At 41.7% G+C, this 22,937-nt stretch overlaps 1 protein-coding gene across 1 annotated transcript in view; it reads left to right on the top strand.

The window, feature by feature from the left end:
* The window catches only part of LOC109934830 (centrosomal protein of 95 kDa-like), a 49,621-nt gene extending 26,766 nt beyond the window's left edge, over window positions 1-22,855 (top strand). The window contains exons 13-22 of the mRNA XM_048610859.1: window positions 1,569-1,683; window positions 6,837-7,006; window positions 15,137-15,229; window positions 15,769-15,916; window positions 18,377-18,546; window positions 18,793-18,867; window positions 19,150-19,302; window positions 20,387-20,533; window positions 21,339-21,410; window positions 22,041-22,855. Of these exons, the coding sequence (XP_048466816.1) occupies window positions 1,569-1,683; window positions 6,837-7,006; window positions 15,137-15,229; window positions 15,769-15,916; window positions 18,377-18,546; window positions 18,793-18,867; window positions 19,150-19,302; window positions 20,387-20,533; window positions 21,339-21,410; window positions 22,041-22,214 (1,317 nt within the window). The 3' untranslated portion in view covers window positions 22,215-22,855. The remainder of the gene's footprint in view (window positions 1-1,568; window positions 1,684-6,836; window positions 7,007-15,136; window positions 15,230-15,768; window positions 15,917-18,376; window positions 18,547-18,792; window positions 18,868-19,149; window positions 19,303-20,386; window positions 20,534-21,338; window positions 21,411-22,040) is intronic.
* Window positions 22,856-22,937: the final 82 nt, after the last annotated feature.

Raw genomic sequence — 22,937 nt, 5'->3', positions numbered from 1 at the left:
TTTTTTTTTTTTTTCCCTCCCCCCCCCAGTATTTTCTGTTATTTCCGATTTCCAGTGTTTTTGCTCATAATTTACTAGAATGGCACCAAAACAAATTCTCTTGTACTGAGAAACCAGTGACACTGCAGTTTTGGCAATAACAAGGTTAAGGAAAATTGTGACTACAAGTGTTTAAAGGTCAGAAAGGTATTTAACAGAGAAAGAGTAAAACCTGTTTTCAGTAGCAAAAAAAAAGCAACGAATCAAAACAGCTTAGGAACATAAGTCGACTATTTGGTGCATTTAATACAGTTCTGCCATTCAATGAGATTGTGGTTGATCTGTTAATCCTCCTCCCCACTTTCCTGCCTTATCCCTATACCCTGATTTGCCTTGCTGCTTAGAAATCTGTCACAGTCTTGGATGTATTTTGCTATAGAGGGCCATTGAGGCTGGCTTGTTAAGAATTCCACAGATTTTCTACACTCAAATTTTTTCTTCACTGTCTTAAATGGGCAACTCCTAACTGAGATTTATGATAGCTGGCTCTAGATTTTCCCGCAAGGACAATAACCTCGCTGCACCTAACCTGCCAAGCCCCCTAAGAATCTTATCTTTCAATAAGGTCTTCTCTCATTCATTTTTCTGAACTCCCAATGAGTACAAACCCAACCTACTCCATCTCTCCTAAGAAAATCCCCCCATATCTGGGTTCAACCTTCTCTGGAATGCTTACCATGCAAGTGTATTTTCCCTTTGATGAGGCAACCAAAACTATTCATGATATTCTAAGCGCAGTCTAAACCTAGAATGCTCCCCAGTTCCCCTTTATCCCGCTTGTTACCACCTGAAAGAACTCTCAAATTTGTCAGGCATGACTTCCCCTTCATGAAGCCACGCTGATTCTGCTTGATCATCATTATGTATTTCTAAATGCTTTGCTATTACATCCTTTATAATAGACTCTAACAGGTTTTCTGATGATAGATGTTAAGCTAACTGGCTTGTAGTACCTTTTTTTTTGTCTGTTTCCTTCACTGAATAAATTTGTTACCTTTTGCAGTTTGTCAATCATCTGGGACTTCTCCAAAATCTAAGGATTCTTGGAAGATTACTACAGTGCATCCACTATGTCTGTAACAACTTCCTTTCATATCCTACATTGCAACTCATCAGGTCCAGGAGACTTATCAACCTTGAGCCGCAATGGTTTCCCTAGTGATAGTTATATAATTATGTTCACCTTGTTCCTTTTTAATATATAAAGAGCCTGTTATTGTCTTGTTATTCACTAGTTTGCTCTCAGTTCTCTCTTTAAGAAAGATTAGACTTTTTTTAAAAGCGGTGAGTTATGATCAAGAATATGCCGTCTGAAAGGGTGATGGAAGCAGATACAGTAGTAACCTGCAAAACCAAACATATTTTATTTAAAGGGGAAAAATTTACAGGAGGTTTAATTATAAAGGTACATTAGGACAAATGACTTCTTCTTCTGATGCCACATTATTCCATGATTCATACAGTTCTTAGAATCCTATGAATCGTCACTTGAGCTATCTATGAATTGACTGATGTTATCTTGTTAACAGATGCTGAAACAAGCCCTGGGTGAGAATTATGATGCTCATAATTTCAAAGAAGAAGATAAATTGTCTCAACACAGTGACAGTATCACAGAATATAGAAGAGCTCAGCATTTGCCTGGTGAGGGATCTCGAACTTGTTAAACTGCATTTGAGATAAAGTTTGGAGCAGGTCCAAGCTACAAGTCAAGTCCAGATCAATTTCATAGTATGTACAGCACGGAAACACTTGGCCCATCTATTTCTTTTATATTCGTTGACAGGATGCTGGTGTTGCTGGTCAGGGCAGCAGTTATTGCCCCTGAGAAGGGAACAGTGAGCTATCTTCATGGACCATTGCAGTCCATTGTGGAGTGGCGATAGGGTTAGATATATCCTTCGTACTGTGCTATTGGGAAGGGAGTTCCCAGATTTTAGAGAAGTTCCAGGTTAGGATCATGAATGACTTGGAGGTGGTGGTGCTTCCAAGCTGCCCTTTTTCTAGGTGGAGAAGTTATAGGTTTGGAAGATGCTGTCAAAAGAGCTTTGGTGAATTAACTTCAGTGCATCTTTGAGATGGTGTGCACTGCTTTGCTTTTGTCGAGGAAGAGACTGTTAATGGTCTGTGTTAGTGTCCTTCCATTCCTCCTCTTCTAATCCCATCAACATGTGCATCTATTGTGTCTTGTGTTTGAAAGTATTTCTGCTGTTTGCCTCAACCAATTTGTGGTGATGAGTTTCTTGTTTTCAGGCATTTATGGTAAAGAAACTTCTATTGAATTCCCTATCAGACTTACTAGTAACTATTGTCATCAGATAATGAACTAAGGAATTGCCTTTGGGCAGAACACATGGCCCATCTTTTATTTATGACTCTAACTTTTGGTGTCCACTACAAATGCAAACATTTTCTGTCTACCCCTATCAGATACTGTAGATGCTTGTCAGATCCTGTCAGATACTTTAGAGACTTTTAAGCGACTCTTGGATAGGCACGTGGAGGATCGTAAAATGTAGGGTATGCAGGATAGTAGGATAATAGGTTGGCACAACATGGTGGGCCGAAGGGCCTGTACTGTGCTGTACTGTTCTATATTCTATGTTCTATCAACTTCCATCATAATTTTGAAGATTTTCACTGCTTCTGAAGAGAATCTTCATTAGTTTATTTCAAAATGTCTTGGTTTTTTAAATTTTGATGTATTATTGTTTAGGCTGGAACAGGTGAGATGAAAATTCTGACACAAATAGTTAAAGTTAATGGGCACAAGTGAAATACTAACAATATTGCCTTATTTGCAATGTTACCTAGCAACCATTTGTCAACTCCTTGCACTGTTGGGTTCAATACAGTTCCAACTGAGTTTGATATCATCAGTGATCGTTACAAATTTATGCACAGCAAAATTTTCTTAATGTAAAACATAAACCCAGTTATGCTTTGAGGGGATTACTGGGTGTCCGTAAATTTTTTCTTTTCACTATATAAATAATTGCACATTTTGACATGCTACTAAAATTGCAAAGAAAATGTTCTCTGAATGTAAGGCCCATTTAGTTGCTGCCATTCTCTTTTGAAAGAAACGTGTGGATATGGAATTGATTGGAACATGTGGGAATGTAACAATTTTGCAATTGATCTGTAGGCACCTTTTTCTTAACTCTCTCATCAACCTTATGCTCAGCTGACTCCGTGAAGACCTCTGCTGGTTGTAACTGAGTACTGCAGGATTACACGTGGTATTTTACTTTGCTAATACTGTTCCCACTGCTCATAAGATGTTTTTGTGAATATGACGTAACAACCACCATGATTTCCAAACCCCCACCCCCCACCAACCCCCAAAAGTGTGGAGATGATGAACAATGTGGAATCAATACAGTGTGGTGCTGGAGGAACACAGCATGTTGCAGCATCAGAGGAGCAGGAAAGTTGACGTTTTGGCTTTACACCCTTCATCAGGATTGGGGAGGGGGAAGGGAGCTCGGAAATAAATAGACGGAGGGGGTTGGGACTGGGGGAAGGTAGGTTGGATGGTGATAGCTGGCTGCAGGTATGGGGTAGTGGAGATTGGTCAGGGGGAAGGGTGGGGTGGATAGGTGGGAAAGAAGATGGACAGGTCGTGTTAGGTCAAGGAGGTGGGGATGAGAGGGAGAGTTGGAAATGGGATGAGATTGGAGGTGGGGAGATTTTGAAACTGGTGAATTGTATGTTGAGGCTATTGGGCTGTAGGCTTCTGAGGTGGAATGAGGTGTTGCTCCTCCATTTGTGGGTGGTGTCATTGTGATACTGGAGGAGGCCCAGAATGGACATGTCACCAAGGAAGTTGGGACGGGGGGAGTGGAGAGAAAAAGAGAAGTTAAAATAGTTAGTAACCGGAAGGTGGTGGTGTTGACTATAGCGTACAGAGCACAGATGCTCCGTGAATCGGCCACCGAGTCTGTGCTTGGTCTCACCAACATAGAGGAGACCACATCGGAAGCAACGAATTCAGTACACCAGGTTGAGGATGTACAGCTGAATCCCTCTCAGATTTGGAAAGATTGTCTGGGGCCTGGACAGAGGTGAGAGGGGAGGCGTAAGGACAGTTGTAGCACCTCCCTACGGTTGCAAAAAAAGGTTCTGGATGTGGTGGGGTTGATGGGGAGTGTGGAGCAGACAGGCGAGTTGCGGAGTCAGCGGTCCCCAAGAAAGGCAGGTAAGGTTGGGGAGGGAAATATCTCTTTGGTTGTGGGGTCGGATTGTAGGTGGCGGAAGTGGCAGAGGGTGATGCGCTGGATTTGGAGGTTAGTGGGGTGATATGTGAGGACCAGGGTGATTCTGTCTTTATTATTGTTGGGAGGAGGATGTTTGAGGGCAGAAGTGTGGGAAATGCAAGAGACGCAGTTGAGGGCATTATGAATCAATGGAGAGGGGAAGTTACCGCCCTTGAAGTAGGAGGTGATCTGGGATGTCTGGGAGTGTAACAGTCCATTTTGGGAGCAGATGTGGTGAAGGCAGAGGAATTGGGAGTAAGCGATCGCATTTTTGCAGAAGGGTGGGTGAGAGAAGGTGTAGTCAAGGTAGCTATGGGACTTGGTGTGTTTGAAATAGATGTCAGTGCTGAGACAGTTACTGGATATGGAGACGAAAAGGTCCAGGAAGGGGAGGGACGTATCGGAGATGGTCCAAGTGAATTTGAGGTTTCAGTGAAAGGTGTTAGTGAAGTTGAACTGTTCAAGCCCCTCATGGGACCACAAGGTAGTGCCAATACAGTCGTCAGTGTAGTGGAGGAAGAGGTGAGGGTTGGTGCCACTATAACAGCAGAAGAAGGACTGTTCCACGTACCTTCGAAGAGGCAGGCATAGCCCAGACCCATACAGGTGCCCATAGCTATCCCTTCAGTTTGTAGGAAGTGGGAGGAGTTGAAGGAAAAGTTGTTGAGGGTAAGGACAAGTTCCGTTAAGCAGATGAAGGTGTCAGTGGAGGGAGACTGGTTGGATCTGCAGGAGAGGAAGAAGCGAAGGACTTTTAGGCCATACGTGTGGGAGATACAGGTGTATAGGGACTGGATGTCCATGGTGAAGATGAGGAGGTGCAGGGCGTGGGTAGTATCCCAAATGTAGGTGGGAATTTCCTGGACTAGGGTGAAAAAAACGGAGTTGAGGTAAGTGGGGCAGGAGCAGGCACAGACAATGCGTTGACCAGGGCAGTCAGGTTTGTGGATTTTGCGAAGGAGATAGAAACAGGTGGTGCGGGGTTGGGGAACGATGAGGTTGGAGGCTGTGGATGGAGGTCTCCTGAGATGATGAGGTTATTGATGGTCTGGGAGATGATGGTTTGGTGATCAGGGGTGAGGTCATAATCGAGGGGTCAGTAGGAGGTGGTGTCAGACAGTTTGGTGCCTGGCCTCCACGATGTAGAGGTCAGTATGCCATACCACCACCAGGACCCCCTTTATCAGTGGGTTTGATGGTGAAGCTGGGGTTGGAGCGGAGGGCCGTGCATTCCATTGGGGACAGGTTGGAGTGAGTGAAGGGATGGAGATATTCATGCGATTGATATTGCAACGGCAGTTGGAGATAATGAGGTTGAAGGAGGATAGGAGGCTGTGGGGTGGTGTCTAGGAGGATGGGGTTTGTTAGAGGCGTTGCACCCGAAGTGGTCTCCTCTACCGCAGTGAAACCAAGCACAGATTCGGTGACTGATTCGCAAAGTATCTGGACTCTGTATGCTATAATCAACAACACTTTCCAGTTGCCAACCGTTTTAATTCCCCCTCCCACTCCCTTGGTGACATGTCCATCCTGGGCTGCCTCCAGTGTCACAATGACACCACACGCAATTTGGAGGAACGACATCTCTTTCTACCACAGGAGCTTACAGCCCGATGGCCTCAACATAGAATTCACCAGTTTCAAAATCTCCCCAACCCCAACCTCATCCCATGTCCAACCCTCCCTCTCATCCCCACCTCCTTGACCTGACAAAACCTGTCCATCTTTCCCACCTATCCACCCCACTCTTCCCACTGACCAATCTCCACTACCCCCTACCTGCATCCACTTATCATAATCCAACCTATCTTCCCCCAGTCCCAACCCCATTTATTTCCAGGCTCCCTTTCCCCTCCCCAGTCCTGATGAAGGGTATAAACCTGAAACGTTGACTTTCCTGTTCCTCTGATGCTGCCTGACCTGCTGTATTCCTCCAGCTCGATACTGTATTGACTCTGATTCCAGCATCAGCAGTTCTCACCATCTCCAAACAGTGTGGAGTGTCCACTTTCAGGTTTAAACTACTGCTCGAATCAATCTAAAAAACACATTTGATCTAGCAGGCCAACATCGTCTGACGTCTGAAATGAGATGCATTGAAACTCTTCTGGCCCACATGCTGCAACATAAATTGGAGTTTTACATGTTAAAGCAAGACCTAATTATTTTAACGTAAGGAAGTGGCATACCTGCTGTACCTTGCAGAAAACACATAATTTACCTTCTGATGTTTAGCCTATATATTTGAATTCTGGAGACGTCAAGTAGAATGAAATATAATTAGTATCAAATTTAGATATTTGGAACAAGTAAGGAAACATTTATTCTGTCCAGAATAAAAGTACTTGAGATGCTATAATCAACTTGTTGTCTTTAGGCCAGTTTAAAAATGACAGTATTTAAGTGACAAAGATCACGAAAGGAACATTGTTCTCATACAGGAACGGTATCAAAACAATGAATAAATGTCAAATCAGTCCCTTTGGGCAAATGTTTATAAGTACTTGTCTGATTTTCTTTCAATCCATTGTAATGCAGCAAAACAAACCAGGAAGCCAGCACGTGCCCGCTCTCTTTCTCCATCACCACCACGACGTACTCTACAAGCTGAGTTTGAAGATGCTGTCAATAAAGACTCGAAGGGACAGATGAGGAAAATTCGTAGAGAGTTGCAAAAAGAAATGGACCAGCAGAGGATGAAAGCAAAGGTAAAAGGACTATCTTTAAGCAAGCTGAAATCAGTTTGTTGCACTTTGGAAAAATAAATCTGACCTTTTTTAAGAACCATTTGAAAAGCAACAAATCATCCTATTCATCATTCCTGCTTCAGGAGCGGCATGATGGCTCAGTGGTTAGCACTGCTGCCTCACAGCACCAGGGACCTGGGTTCAATTCCACGGGTGACTGTGTCTGTGTGGAGTTTGCACATTCTCCCTGTGTCTGCACAGATTTCCTCTGGTTGCTCCAGTTTCCTCCCACAGTCCAAAGATTTGCAGGATAGGTGGATTGGCCTCGCTAAATTGCCCATAGTATTCAGGGATGTGTAGATTAGGTGGGTTATAGGGGGATGGGTCTGGGTCTGGGTCAAGTGCTTTGAGGGTTGGTGTGGACTTGTTGGTCTGAAGGGCCTGTTTCCACACGGTAGGGATTCTATGGAAATATTAATCTATTCAACTAACAGCCTTTCAAGCTAACATTTTTTTGTAGGGTAAACAGTGCATTTATTAATAGAATGAATGTTCTGAACTTCCACCAACTTTTACCAAATTAGTTATGTAAAGGAATGAAATATTCAACTATGTTGTATCAAAGAAGTTATTATTTGGTTCCACATTGCAGTTAGCCAGTCCAGTTGAATGTTAGTTGCCTTTGCACTTTTAATTGATTCCCACGTTTCACATTTAAAGAACTTTTTTTTTGTTCTGTTCAAGTGTACTGTGATTTTGTTTTAAGACATTTTTATTTTTAGCCACGTTTTCCCAAACTGGTGCAGTTTTGGGTCAGTCATGATTAGTGGTGTCACATCAAAATTGGTCTACAGTTCTGAAATTTATTAGATGAATTGAGCAAAGTACTAGAGGCTGAATGAAGATTACAAATTACATTTTAGAACATGTATCATTCAGGTGAGCTGTTAAAAAGAACTGTCACTTGCCTGAATATTATTCACATCAAATGTTGGCTGAGGCATGTAAGTTTGTTTGAAAAAATTACATATTTAACAGAACACTGCATATTGCCGATGAGTTCACGGAGGCAACATGTGGATAAATATGAGAGTTGCAGTTTATAAAACTTGTAGGATTGGTTGGTCAAAAGCCTGGTATGCTCCAACCGAGTGACTGGGGTACCTAAGCCTCGACTACCTACTTCGGTAATCCAGGAAACCATTACCACCAACCTGGGCAGTTAAGGAGTGGAAATAAATCTGCCCTTCCCAAGAAAACTCTCATATCCCAGGAATTAATTTGGAAAACTGGATTATTTCCTGTGGTTAGGCAGTCTGTGGTGCCAGGTCATTTCATGTGAAATTTTCAATGAAACAAAGAGTGCAGAGAATATTGGACCTTCCATGCATAAACCTTTTGTAATAATGTTGATTCAATCATATTCCACCTCAGCCTACAGTCTGAACATAGAATTCACCAGTTTCAAAATCTCCCCATCCCCAGCCTCATCCCATGTCCAACCCTCCCTCTCATCCTCACTTTTTTTGACCTGACACTACCTGTCCATCTCCTTCCCCACCTATCTGACTAATCCCCACTACCCCTACCTGCATCCACCTATCGCCATCCCACCTACCTTCCCCCAAACCCCACCCCTCTTCCCTTTATTTATTTCCCAGCTCCCTTCCCCCTCCCCATCCTGAAGAAGGGTCTAGGCCCGAAACGTCAACGCTGCTCTGATGCTGCCTGACCTGCTGTGTTCCTCCAACTCCACACTGTATCAACTAAGAGTGAACTTGTTGGGCTGAATTAATTCTTTCTGTTGCTTTGATTCGCTTGTAAGTGCAAAAAGATTTTCTGGACAATATGACAGCAACAAACAACAATAATTTTCACACGTGCTGATTTCAAATCTCAACCTCACTGTTCCCTTTCGACGACTCCACTATTGATATCATCAACCTGCTGTGCAACATCTAGTATTGGATGAGCAGAGCTCTTCAGTTAAATATTGGGACAACTAAAGCCGTTATTTTGATCACTACTCCAAACTCGCTTCATTACTGCTGACTCCAGCTCTCGCTCTGGCACTAGTCCACATTTTAATTGGTCTGCTTATCACATTTGACCTCTGGACAAGCTTCTGATCTCATTTAATCCATCACTATGACAATCTATTTTCACTTATGTAACTTTGCCCCTGTATCAGCAAAAAGTCCTATTTAATTTGTCCAGACCACTAATAATTTTGAATAAGCTTGAGACCCAGACCAACCATGAACCATTTCAACTTCCCCTCCCATTCCTCAGACGACATGTCCATGCTGGGCCTCCTGCAGTGCCACAACGACGCTACCCGAAGGTTGCAGGAACAGCAACTCGTATTCCGCTTGGGAACCCTGCAGCCCAATGGTATCAATGTGGACTTCACAAGCTTCAAAATCTCCCTTCCCTCTACCGCATCCCAAAACTAGCCCAGCTCGTCCCCGCCTCCCAAGCCCCACCCCCACCCCCATCTCAAGCCCCACCCCCACCCCCACCTCCTACTTACTAACCTCATCCCGCACCCTTGACCTGTCCATCCTCCCTGGCCTGACCTATCTCCTCCCTACCTCCCCACCTACACTCACCTCTACTGGCTTCATCCCCGCCTCTTTGACCTGTCTGTTTCTTCTCCACCTATCTTCTCCTTTATCCATCTTCTATCCGCCTCCCCCTCTCTCCCTATTTATTTCAGAACCCCCCCCCCCATTTCTGAAGAAGGGTCTAGGCCCAAAACGTTAGCCTTCCTGCTACTCTGATGCTGCTTGGCCTGCTGTGTTCATCCAGCTCTACACCTTGTTATCACATGAACACCTTGTTTGTGGCAAGGCATACATGAATTAACTGGCTACAAAGTTGAACAGAGTTGCAGGCAACAGTACATCCCTACCTGACAAGCTCAATGTACCCTATGTTTCACTGACCTGTCAAAGTGAGCAATGACACCTATCCCAACAGCTCAGATGCACCTGTACCCACGTTCACCACTGCAGACTTTAGGTCGTTAGAGGGAACCCACCGAAAGCAACTGGACTAGATGGAGTCCCCACCCGTGCACTCAGATCCTGTGCAGACCGATTGGGCAGGAGTATTTGCAGATATAAAATATAGAAACATATAGCATAGACACAGACCCTACGGTCCATCCAGTCCATGTGGAAGATAATCCCAAACTAAACTAGTCCCACCTGCCTGCTCCTGGCCCATATCCCTCCAAACCTTTCCTATTCATGTACTTTTCCAAATGTCTTTTAGGCATTGTGATTGTGCCCACAGCCACCACTTCCTCAGGAAGTTTATTCCACACGTAAAACACCCTCTTTAAAGACATGAGGGGCAAATTTTTAAAATCTCTCTCCTTTCACCTTAATATGCCCCCAGTCTTGAAATCCGCCATCCTAGGGAAAAAACACTACCATTAACCATATCTGTACCCCTCTTCTTTAAGCCCTCCTTATTACAATTTGCAGTCCCCACTTGCTTCAAGAAGGCCACCACCATCCTGATGCCAAAGAAAAGTCATGCAGCATGCCTCAATGACTACCACGCAATGGCTCTGACTTCCATAATTATGAAATGCTTTGAGCGGTTAGTCATGGCCTGCATCAACTCCAGGATACCAAATTGTGTTGATCCTTTGCAATTCACGTACTGGCACAACAGGTCCACAACAGACACCATCTCCCTGGCCCGACATTCATGAGAACGTAAGAACTAGGAGCAGGACTAGGCCATCCGGCCCCTCGAGCCTGCCCTGCCATTCAATAAGATCATGGCTGATCTTTTTGAGACTCAGCTACACTTACCCGTCCGCTCACCATAACCCTTAATTCCTTTACTGTTCAAAAATTTATCTAGCCTTGCCTTAAAAACATTCTGCGAGGTAGCTTCGACCGCTTCACTGGGCAGGGAATTCCACAGATTCACAACCCTTTGGGTGAAGAAGTTCCTCCTGACCTCAGTCCTACATCTGTTTCCCTTTATTTTGAGTCTATGCCCCTGAGTCCTAGTTTCACCTGTTAGTGGAAACCACCTCCCTGCCTCCACCTTATCTATTCCCTTCATAATCTTATATGTTTCTATAAGATCTCCCCTCATTCTTCTGAATTCCAATGAGTATAATCCCAGCCTACTCAGTCTCTCCTCATAATTCAACCCTCTCAACTCTGGAATCAACCGAGTGAATCTCCCCTGCACCTCCTCCGGTGCTAGTATATCCCTTCTCAAGTAAGGAGACCAAAACTGCACACAGTACTCCAGGTACTGTGGCCTCACCAGGACCCTATACAGCTGCAGCATAGTCTCCCTGTTTTTAAACTCCATCCCTCTAGCAATGGCAGACAAAATTCCATTTGCCTTTTTAATTACCTGCTGTACCTGCAATCCTACTTTTAGCGATTCATGCACAAGGACACCCAAGTCCCTCTGTACAGCAGCGTGCTGCAATTTTTTACCATTTAAAACATAGTCCATTTTGCTGTTATTCCTACCAAAATGGATGACCTCACACTTATTAACATTGTACTCCATCTGCCAGACCTTTGCCCACTCACTTAGACTATCTATATCCCTGTGCAGACTTTGTGTCTTCTGCACACTTTGCTCTACCACTCACCTTAGTGTCATCTGCAAATTTTGCCACACCACACTTAGTCCCCAACTCCAAATCATCTATGTAAATTGTAAACAATTGCGGTCCCAACACTGATCCCTGAGGCACACCACTAGCCACTGACCGCCAACCAGAAAAACACCCATTTACCCCTACTCTTTGTTTCCTACTCGTCAACCAATCCTCTATCCATGCCAATACATTACCTGTCATACCGTGCAACTTTATCTTATGTAGCAGTCTTTGGTGTGGCACCTTGTCAAATGCCTTCTGGAAATCAGATACACCACATCCACAGGTTCCCCATTGTCCACCATGCAAGTAATGTCCTCAAAGAATTCCACCAAATTAGTTAAACATGACCTACCCTTCATGAACCCATGCTGGGTGTTCCCAATGGGACAATTTATATCCAGATGTATAAGAACATAAGAAATCCCTGGAACATCTGGATAACAAGGATATTTATGTCAGGATCTACTTATTAAATACAATTTCACCTTCAACACTATAATTCCAAACAAACTTCCCTCTAAACTCTGAGGCCTAGGTCTCTGCACCCCACTCTGTAACTGGATCCTCGACTGCCTGACCCGTAGTCCGCAATCAGTAAGAATAGGTGACAATACTTCCTCCACTGTAATACTGAACACCGGTGCCCTGCAAGGCTGCATACTCAACCCCCTACTATACTCCTTATACGCTCACAACTGTGTGGCCAAATCCTGCTTCAACGCTATTTACAAGTTTGCTGATGACACCACTATTGTAGGCTGGATCTCACATCACTTAACAGAGTATAGGAAAGAGATTGAGTGCTTAGCAGCATCGTGTAAATACAACAATTTCTCCTTCAAATGTCAGCAAAGTGAAGGAGCTGGTCATTGACTTCAGGAACTGGTCATTGACTTCAGGAAGTGGAGTGAAGGACATGCCCCAGTCTGCATCAATGGTGCTGAGGTGGAGATGGTCGAGGGTGTCAAGTTCCTGGGTGTGATCACCAACAATCTGTCCTGGTCCACCAGAGGCAAAGGAAATTTGACATGTCCACAAGGAGACTTACCAATTTTAGTAAATGCACCACAGAAAGCATCTTCTCTGGATGCATCACAGCTTAGTATGCCACTGCTCTTCCCAAGACCGCAAGAAACTAGAGTCATGAACACAGTCCAGTCCGTCACATAAACTGGCCTTTCATCCATTAACTCCAACTGTACTTCCTGCTGCATCGAGAAAGCAACCAATGCAATCAAAGACCCCTCTCATCTCGGTTATACTCTCCCACCCCCTTCTGTCACGCAGAAAGTACAAAAGTTTGATACACATACAAATAGATTCAAGAACAACTTCTTCCATGCTTTCTCTCGCTCTCTCTCTCTCTCTGCAGCTATAACACTGTATTCTGTACTCTGTTCTGCAACCCTGATGTACTTTGTATGGTACGATCTGCCTGTACAGCACACAAAATTAGACTTTTTCACTATCTCAGTACATGACTACAATAAATCAATAAACCTGTCAGCTTTCTCCTCAAGGAAAACCAGCCTGAATATCTAAAATCTGCCAACATAACTGAAATTCCTCAAACCATTCTCATAAATCATTTCTGCACCCTCTTCAGTACTTTCAGATCATCAGAGATATGATACCCAGAAGTGAATGCAATACTTCAGCTTAGACCAAACTAAAAACAGAATGTAGGAGAAACAAGTCTGGCTGTATCTGGAGGGGGATGGGAAGAGAGAAGTAGTAGTGAGAGAGGGGGATAAAGTAGGTAAATGTTAACTATGAAAAGGAGAGAATGGGTTTACTCTGCTGAGTAGACCACAACAAACCACAAACCAGACTCAGCCAGAGCAAGGTAATGGAATGTAGGAGCATAGAGTACAGAGGTCATACTTTGAAGTTGTGGAAATAAACTATGGAGTCCTAGAGGCTAAATGGAAAATGTGTTGTTCCTCCAGCTTGCATTGTGCTTCATTGGAACACTGTAGCAGGCCAAGAATGGAAAGGATAGCATTGGAACAAGGTGGTTTAATGAAATGGCAAGGCTTTGGAAGATTGGCATAATTCCTGTGGACAGAGTGGAGGTGTTTCATGAAGTAATCTCCCAATCTGCATCTGGTCTCCTCCGTGTAAAGGAGACTGCACTGCAAGCAGCAAAGACAGTAGACTATATTCAAAGTGCAAATAAAATACTGCCTCACCTGGAAGGTGTATTTGGGGCCTAGGATGGTGCGGTAATGAGTTGGCAAGATTCGGATCTTCTATGATTTAGATACCTTGCTTTGTAAATGTTATAGCTTTGCATGTAAAATTGGAATAGTGATGAGGAAATTGATACAAATGATAAATGCATCTTAAAGGTACCTTTTTAACATTTTTTTTCCACGTGATGTGCCATACAAGTGTACAGGATGGAAAAAGACCCTACAGCCTATTGACTCTGTGCCAATTGAAATCAACCACCTAACTAATCTAACTTTCCAGTACTTTAGCCATAGCCTTGTATGCCTTGACAGCGCAAGTATAAATTTGAATACAATGAATGTTACTAGGGTTTCTGCCTCTACCTACCTTGTAGCCCACGAGTTCCAGATTCCAACCACCCTCTGGGTGAAAATGGTTTTCCTCTTATCACCTGTAAATCTCCTGTCCCTTACCTTCAATCAGTGCCCTGTGGTTGTTGATCCCACCACCAAGGGGTAAATGTTCTTCCCGTCTGCCCCTCATGATTTTGTTCAGTGAAGGTTTATAATATTTGGGATCTGCAATATCTTCAGTTCTGTGAAGGTAGCTGTTTAAAATGTGGAACTTTTCTTTTAGGAGTGGGTCAAAGTATTCCCAAGAAATCATGTGACTTGAGCTAAACGACTAGACAAACTACCTTGAGATAATAGCTGAAGCATTTACTAAGTTGTGATTTTAAGACAAAAGGAACCAAAGACCAGAAGTGAAGCTATTTAGCAGCCTCAACATATTTATTTTTAAAACTGTAGGGTTTTGTCCAGTTGCTTTAAGAGTCAGTGATTTAAGTCAGTGCATTTGTTTCTTGGAGAGGCAGATTTACATCTAGCTTAAGATGCAGAAAGTCACAATAGGAAAATGCAAACTCCTCAGTTAAATAAAAAAGAATAGAATAATGGGCATGAAACTTCACCACGTTTGTTGCGTGTCTTTAATGGGAATTGTCAGTGGGGAAAGGGTTGAAAATTTTTTATTTGCTGTTTGAGAAGATCTTTCCGAATTAACCTTAGTGATGTTCAGTTGTAATGTGATACACTTTCTGTTCTTTTTGTTAAAAGTACACTGGCAGAATCTTGTGACTATGTTCAGTGACTGATCACAGTAGTAATCAAATGGTAGAAATTTATAGCCTATCCAGTCCTGTTTCACTCCTGGGATTTTGCTTGTCCTCTATTACTATCAACTGGAATGGTAACATCTTGTAGTCAAACACTTAATAGTGATGTGCACACACATTTGAGTTTTTCTTTCCTTTTGCCTCATTACAGGCAGTGAGTGACTCTTACAAAAAAGAACTGGAGAACTACAAAATGAAGGAGAAATCTAAAATTGAAAAAGAGAAAAAAAGTGTCAAGAAAGCAGTGAGTGATATGTGTTAAATGTATCTTGATTTGATTTTTGTTTTCTAAATGTTTAGTGAAGATGATTAGTAATTATCAGGCCAGAGCTTGCTTTTTCTTTAAAAAATAATTAATACTGTGGGCATCACCTAGGAAGATGAGCATTTATTGCCTGAGTCTATTTAACTAAGTGGCTTGCTAGGCTGTTTTGGAGTGGAAATGAGAATCGACCACACTGCTGGGTGTATGGAGTTTTAATTTGGATATCGATGGAAAATTTCCTTCCCACAAGGACATAACTTGGTAATGGTCTCCAAATGTAATTTCTTAAATTCATGGACATAATGAGTAACAAATGACAAAATCCACATAGCTCTTTTGACTCCTGACTATCCTGCCAGTGTTTAATTCTTCATTGCTATTTGTCTCTATTTGTATTAACTCAATATAATTGGTTATGTGATGAGTTCTGTGATGCTCCAAGACTCCATATAAAAATAAGCAGACTATTCCTTTTGTATACTTGACATTTACATTTGTTCTGCACATCTGTTATGAAGGAACAAGAATGTAAAGAAAATATCTTCAAAGAAACTCCAAAAACTCCACAGCCAGCAAAAGTTTATTCTGCAAAAACCACACCGCAAAAGCAGAAGCACAGCCAGTGGACACGTACAGGAGTGACAAAGCCAAGGAAAGCAACTCCTAGTAAGAATTCAAAGAAATAGCTTGATTTCTGCTGAGTGGAAAATTGTGATTGAGAGAAATGTTAATTTGTGGAACTACTAAGGATAATTGTACAGAACCTTTAGCATTGAGCCAAAATACACTGGATAAATTAGCCCCAACAACCCTTTTGAACTTTGCCCTAGTATTTACAGTAGTAATTTTAACCTGTGTTTTGAACTGTTTCATTCTGTTGAACTCCAAGGAGGACTGGCTATGGATGTCTTCACAGCCATGAATAACATGCACTTTAATATGGTTTCTTTAGCATAAGAGCTTACCTAAGTAGTTCATGAAAAGGAGAAAGGAAGGTGAACAGATGCTAAGCAGGTGCCAAGGAAAGAGTCTGTTGGGCTGGTGATCAAAGAAGCGGCCAAACATTGGGCTTGGCCAGAGATGAAGCAAGTCGGGAGAATTCTGGAATAGAATGTTGAACCTTTGACAGCAAAAAAACTGCCATAATTTTGCAGGGAAGCAACAAAGTTTGCAGAGTTACATTTCAGCAAATGGGAGAGCTGGGATATAATGAATGTCTGGAATAATGTATTTTTTAAATTCAGCCATGGAAACAGGAGACAGTTGAGGACTGTGAAAAGGTGAAGTGGGAGAGGGGATTTAGGAGATCAAATTTCAAATTAATCAAGATGGACCTCAAATGAAATAATGTGAAATCCATAGAATCCTTAGTGTGGAAGCAGGCCATTTGGCCCATCAAGTTCACACTGCTCCTCCAAAGTGGGAGGAAACTGGAGCACCTGGAGGCAACCCATGCAGACACAGCGAGAATACGCATATTCCGCACAGTCGCCTGAACTCCGGTCCCTGGCACTGTGAGGCAGCAATGCTAACAACTGAACCGCCATCCTGCCCCAAATGTAACATGTTAATTTTTGTGAACTTGTATACAGGCAAGTTGTAGAAATAATTAATTGATTGTGATGCATGGGCAATAAAAATACATGCTATCCCACTACTGCGAAGGAATTCATCCATATCTTAGTTACTTGCAAATTCCACTCCTATTACAAAATACTTCTTGTTTCTATTCTTCAATTTATTTTTGAATCAACCTGTTCAGAGAGTTGTTACACACCTTTGGAGCAGGTGGAACCAGGGAACTATTAGCCAAGCAGTGGGGCACTACCACTACAATCCCCTATTTCTATTTTCTTCAAACTTTTTCTTTGACATCTTTTCAGCTGTGCTGTTTAGTGTATTTTGATGATGTGTAAGATATTTTAATTTGAATCCTCTTCCTCCAACCCCACTGATTTGAAATAATTATCCAATTTATTCGTCCTTTGATAGCCCTGTTATGGTATTTATTCATTTCTCAATTCCCTCTGAAAATTGATAAAAATTCTTTCACTGTCCTTTGCATTTGTATACAAAAAGTAAAATAAAACAATTGATGGTTGGGAAGGTTTTTTTTAAGCTGCAAAGTATCATTCCAACCATGGTTTCTTTTTTATAGAGTCACGAGTCAGATAGCATGGAAACAGATCCTCCAGTCCAACTAGTCCATGTCAAACATAATCTCAAACTAGACTAGTCCCATCTGCCTGCTTCTGGCCTATATCCCTCCAGACCTTTCATGTACTTAGCTAAGTGTCTTTTAAATGTAATTGTGTCTGCATCCACCACTTCCTCAAGGCCTTACAAACGTCCTGCACAACCTCAACATGAGGACTGAGCAATGAAGGCAAGCGTGCTAAACGCCTTTTTAACCACCCTGTCTATATGTGACACAGACTTCAAAGAATTATGTACCTGAAGCCCCAGATACCTCTGTCTACAACCCTACCAAGGCCCTATCATTAATTGTATAACTCCTGCCTCTCTTTGTTGTACCAAAATGCAATACCTCGCATTTATCCAAATTGAACTCCATCTCCCTCCAAACCTTTCCTATTCACGTACTTAAACGTCTTTTAATACTATCTGCCACTTCCTTTCGCAGTTCATTCCACACACGAACCATAATTGATGTGGTTGTCTTTTTGGCTGTTTAAATGTATACAGCCAACATCACTCCACACTTCAGATTGTGAAGAAGGATTAAACACGATTACAGATTTATTTCACTAGAAATGGATGGCTGCAAGCCTATTCAAGAGGTCCAGGCTTGCATTGTGTCTGCTATAAGTGGGGGCTGTCCAGGTGAACAAGTTCTCGGCAGCACTGGGATAAGATGTACTGCTGCCCTCTGGTGCTGGACTCCATCAATTGGAGGCAGTTGCAGCTTACTGCCATCTAGTGCATGATTGGTACACTTCAGAGCCACACAATCAATGTTATATCCATCTGACACTGACCAAAATCCTGTCTTTTAACCTACAAGAGTTGGCTGTGATGTTTGAATAAACTCAGATGATATATATTCTATTGTTTGTATTTTTCTCTAGTTAGATATTTAAGTGTTGTTACTTTTTTGTTTTGCAGTGAAGATACAAGATAATGACCTTCTGCCTTTATTATTGGAAGAGTTTCCTTATCTGCCACTCTCTCCACATGCTATGAATAGGATGTGGAAGCAGCAGTTTAAGCAAATAGAACAGTTGATCAAGTCTGGTCTTGATGGGGACCGGAGCCAAGCCAAGCTGCAGTCAGCAGTGAGTGGCGTCTCATGCCTCATTCTTTTATCATGTTGTAGATAATCATGTTTTTTGTTTGCTTTTGATGGACTGACAAACTGCCTGTGTGTGTTTGGAGGGTGGGTTGGGGGTGAGGAGGAATGGGTAATATGGCTCTATATTCAATGTTTTAAAGATATTACTGGGTTGCAGGGATACCATTTGAGCGTACACAGCAAACTCCTAAGGCTAAACAATGATGACTGCTTTTTATTTTCTTATTAGATTGAAGAAGCCCAGAAAAAGCATGATCTCTTAATTAATATCATTAAAAAGGAACAGGAACATAATCTGCGTCTGGTAAGGCTTGATAAAGGATGAAATTAACTTTTTAAAAATACTATTTAGTGAAACTGTTATTATTTACTTTGACTCTTCAATACTCTATGTCCCAAGCTGGTTTTATTTACTATGATAGGCAGTCTGTTTTGGCTGTGTGATCATTCTAGCTGTGGTTCCCCACCTAATATTCTGTTTGGCCCTGGACGTATCTAATTTCTTTTACATATCTAATCCAGTAGCTCTTTGAGGTACTGTGCGTTGATTTCTTCCAAACCACCTACCTTTTCACTTCTCCTTCAGAAAGAGTTCAAGGAACGAATTCGGCAGCAGAAATCTGCCCAGAACAAGATGAAGGAGCGAAGGCAGCAAATTGCCCGTGCCAAGAAATACTATAACGATTACCACGTTCAACTGCGTGCAAAAATGATGCGAGCAAGGACTCGAGAAGAAAGAGTAAGGCAAACCCAATGGGAAAATTACTTCCTGTTCTGCATAGTTCTCTGAATTAACACATTTATTTGTGGATGGGACAAAACTGCATCTGGCAAGTCACACTCATACTTCTTTTACAGCGCAAGCAGCATTGCTGATGTGAGGCTGAGAGTTTTGTGTTCACACATCGGGGGAAAGGCTTGAGCAAAGCATTTCCTCCCAGGGAACCTACATCCAGAGTTTAGCTGGGCCATGTGATTGGAGGCGTTTTGGCACCTTATGTTTTACAGACCAACAATTTACAATAGAATCTTCAAAAAAGTCTTTTTTTGGCATTGCTGTTATTTGGCTTTGCTGTCGTCAGTGTCTCAATGCCGGACATTTCTTCTCTTTCTAGCTCCATGCAGCCAATTCTGCTGTACTCTATTTTTGGACTCTGTTCAATTTCTGATCTTGGTACTGTCCCTCTCCAAACACTTTTTTTTAAAAAGCTTGGGGCTAGCTTCTATATTTATTCAATTGATGTCTTTACACTTTCTACCTCCCTCACTCCTAACTACAGTGACCCCAAATGTGCCTGAATCTCCTCTAATTACAATTATGATTCCCTTGTCGCGAAGCTGTGACATCAGCATTTTGTTCCATCCTGAGCTTAAGTCCACACTGCACACAATACTCATCACTAAGACTATCTGTGGTATTGGCCAAAATGCTTTTCTCTTGTTCCTCTTCATCCTACATTTTTTTTCCTTGTTTTTAAACTAGTCACTTCCTTGTTTTTTCCCAATCATTACTATTTACCATAATTTATCAAACGAAGGTCTCTAAGCTGGAACATTTTGCTACCTTTTAAGGCACCGTATAGTACATAATTATTGGTGACTACACTAAAACATTTAAAGTGCTGGTCTCATTTTATGAAGTGTCAAACCAAAATGTACTTTGCAGAACGTGTATTCCAATGAACATCAGAGGAAGTTTGTATCGGAGGAGAATTTTCTTTGAAAAACACCTGTATAATCAGGGGGCTTTTTAATGCAGATATACGCAGTAACTTATTTCTGTCCGTAGGAAGTGGCCTAATGTTATTTTCCTAATTCTAAAGATTTTTAAAACCCTGTTTGAAGAAGGTTTGGAGATTCAGAAACAGAGATTACGTGAATTGAAGACTTACACCAAAGAGAAACGTCAGGAGTATAAGAAACGACAAAAGGAAGAGTTGCAGTCAATGGAGAATTACTATAGAGATCAGGTATTTGAATACAGAAAAATAGGAACCTTTCAATAACCTAGTTTTAACATTTTACTACTTCAAGAAACTATTGCACAGTATATGTCTAACATTGAAGAATAAACTTGCAATTATACAGTGCCTGTCAAGACCTGATTTCCCAAAGTACCACAGTAGGACAGTCAAGTACTTTTTGAAGTGCAGGCATTTTGGTAATGTGGAGAAATACAGTACATAATTTTCACCACAAGGTTCCACAAACAGCCATGTAACTATCAACCAACGTCACAAATAAATCATCTGGTAATTTTAAGTATTAGCTATGACCCTAGAAGAAATCACCTGCTCTTTTAAATCGTATCATAGTATATCTTTCATGCTTACTCAAGGGGTCACAGGGTCTCGAAAGGCATCTCTTAGCCTGGATTATCTGCTCAAGCCTGAGTGAAAAAAAAATCATAGGTTCAGGCCCCAATCTAGATTGCTGCCTTTATGCCAAGGCTCATTAAATTGGTAGAGGAGCTAATGGCTAAAAGTTGTTTCTCTGCATGACTGGCCTTGCCCTAGAAAGAGGTAAATTGGTGAGAAAAATCAATCCAGTATATTTGATACCAAGCAGTCACTTTGCAGAATAAATTCTTTTGAGTGATTTATCGTAATTTAAATGCCCTTAATGTATTATACTAGCAACTGAACTTGCTACTTAATTTGATCTGTCCTAGATGTAATTTATGGTTAGCAATAAGCAATCTCTTGCCTAAAGTGTTAAGACGTTGAACATGTTAATTATGAACTGACAAAAAAAAAGACTTTACTTTCAATCTAGTTTTTAATGTTGGCCGAAACTCTGGCGCAGGAGCAGCAGAAAGTTAACCTTCGGGAGGCTGCACAAAACAAGGTAACTTCATTTTCTTCTGCTCTGACCAGTGTTCCCTGAAAGAATCCGTGTTTTTTAAAATCTACAACACAAAGCAAACTTGCAAACTATGACTTTGCTGTCTTTTGTCTCTGTCAGAAACTGCAAAGCACTTGATATGTTTGCAAGAACATTGCATTTAAGTCAGTTGGTTGAACAGCTAGTTTGCAATGCAGTGACGCCAACTGCGCAGATGGAATTGCTGAAGCTGAGGTGACCTTGAACATGCCTCCTTTTCAACCTCTCCACTTTCCTGAGGCATGGTGACCCTGGGGTTAAACCACTGCCAGTCATCTCTCTCTCTAGACAGCACCCCTCTGGTGCTTTGGGACTGTAGTGACTTTACTGATGGAAGAATCCTTTGTCCGAGAGTAGCACAGAAATGTCTACACCTTGCTATTTGCTTTGAAAAACTTATTTCAAACTCTAACTCCTTGTTAGCTGCATTCCTATTGTAATGTTGCACAACTAATGAGTCATTGCTCCAATATAAATGGGCTGAATTACATTGCTATTAACAACATAGACTCAAATTAGTTGTGCTTAGATTTCGGATGAAAATTACTATCCCTAACTTGTTATCTTCACTTCTAACACTACTTGAATTTCTAGGCACTCCAAAAATGGAAGAAAGAATTGCGTGCAAAGATGGAAAAGGAAATTCGTGAACTCCAGGAAATGATAATACAGGAGGATGATGATGTGTACTTCAGAGAATTGGAAGCAGAGAGAATACAGCGGCAACTCCAGATGGCATCTTTCCAGTACAGTAAAACACCATTATAAATATTCACTATTGAGGAATGAGCTCTTGGGTATCTGATTAAAAGAGCTCAGGTTATCAAAGAACTATAGTTTCCTAAACCTCATGCATTTATTTAACCAGGAAAAGAAATGGAACAGTTGTACATAGTAGGGAAAATTAATTCAACTGGAGCACAGAATCCATATTGAAATCCAGACCACTCTTTTAATGACCCTTTTGAGTTAATTTAAGTGGGAACAGATGATTACTGTGTATAGACTCTAGCTTCTGCATCACTTTACATTTTCCAATGTACAATGGTAGCTTAGGAGATTTTAATATAAATACTACTTTAATAGTTACTCCGCTTATCCTGAATCAGTGAGCAGATCTTTCTACAATGTCAGCATCCTGAAATGCAGACTGGTTGTGCCTCATGTTAAAAGATTACTGTTATTGCCTGCTGCTACTCAGTTCTACATGTATGCATCAATGTTTACAAGATGGTTTGACACTAATACTGTAAAGCTCATTCCATTCAAATTATTTTGTACATTTTTATCCTGTAGTGGATTATTGCCCACATATTTACAAGCGGAGGAAAGGCAGTTCTATTGATCTAACTTTTCTACATGATCATGTCCTGAGACAAACTTATTAAATTTTGGCATGCAAAAACAAATTCTTGTTGTGATCTTTGTGTTTTAGGTTTGTTATGCAGCAGAACCTGAATCGTACTCATTCCAAATTGCATTAATGTTAAT

This window comes from Rhincodon typus, chromosome 23 (assembly GCF_021869965.1).
Source record: "Rhincodon typus isolate 14 chromosome 23, sRhiTyp1.1, whole genome shotgun sequence".
NCBI classification, from domain to species: Eukaryota; Metazoa; Chordata; class Chondrichthyes; order Orectolobiformes; family Rhincodontidae; genus Rhincodon; species Rhincodon typus.
Note: the sequence above shows the minus strand (reverse complement) of the source record. Positions and strands in the feature narration are given on the sequence as shown.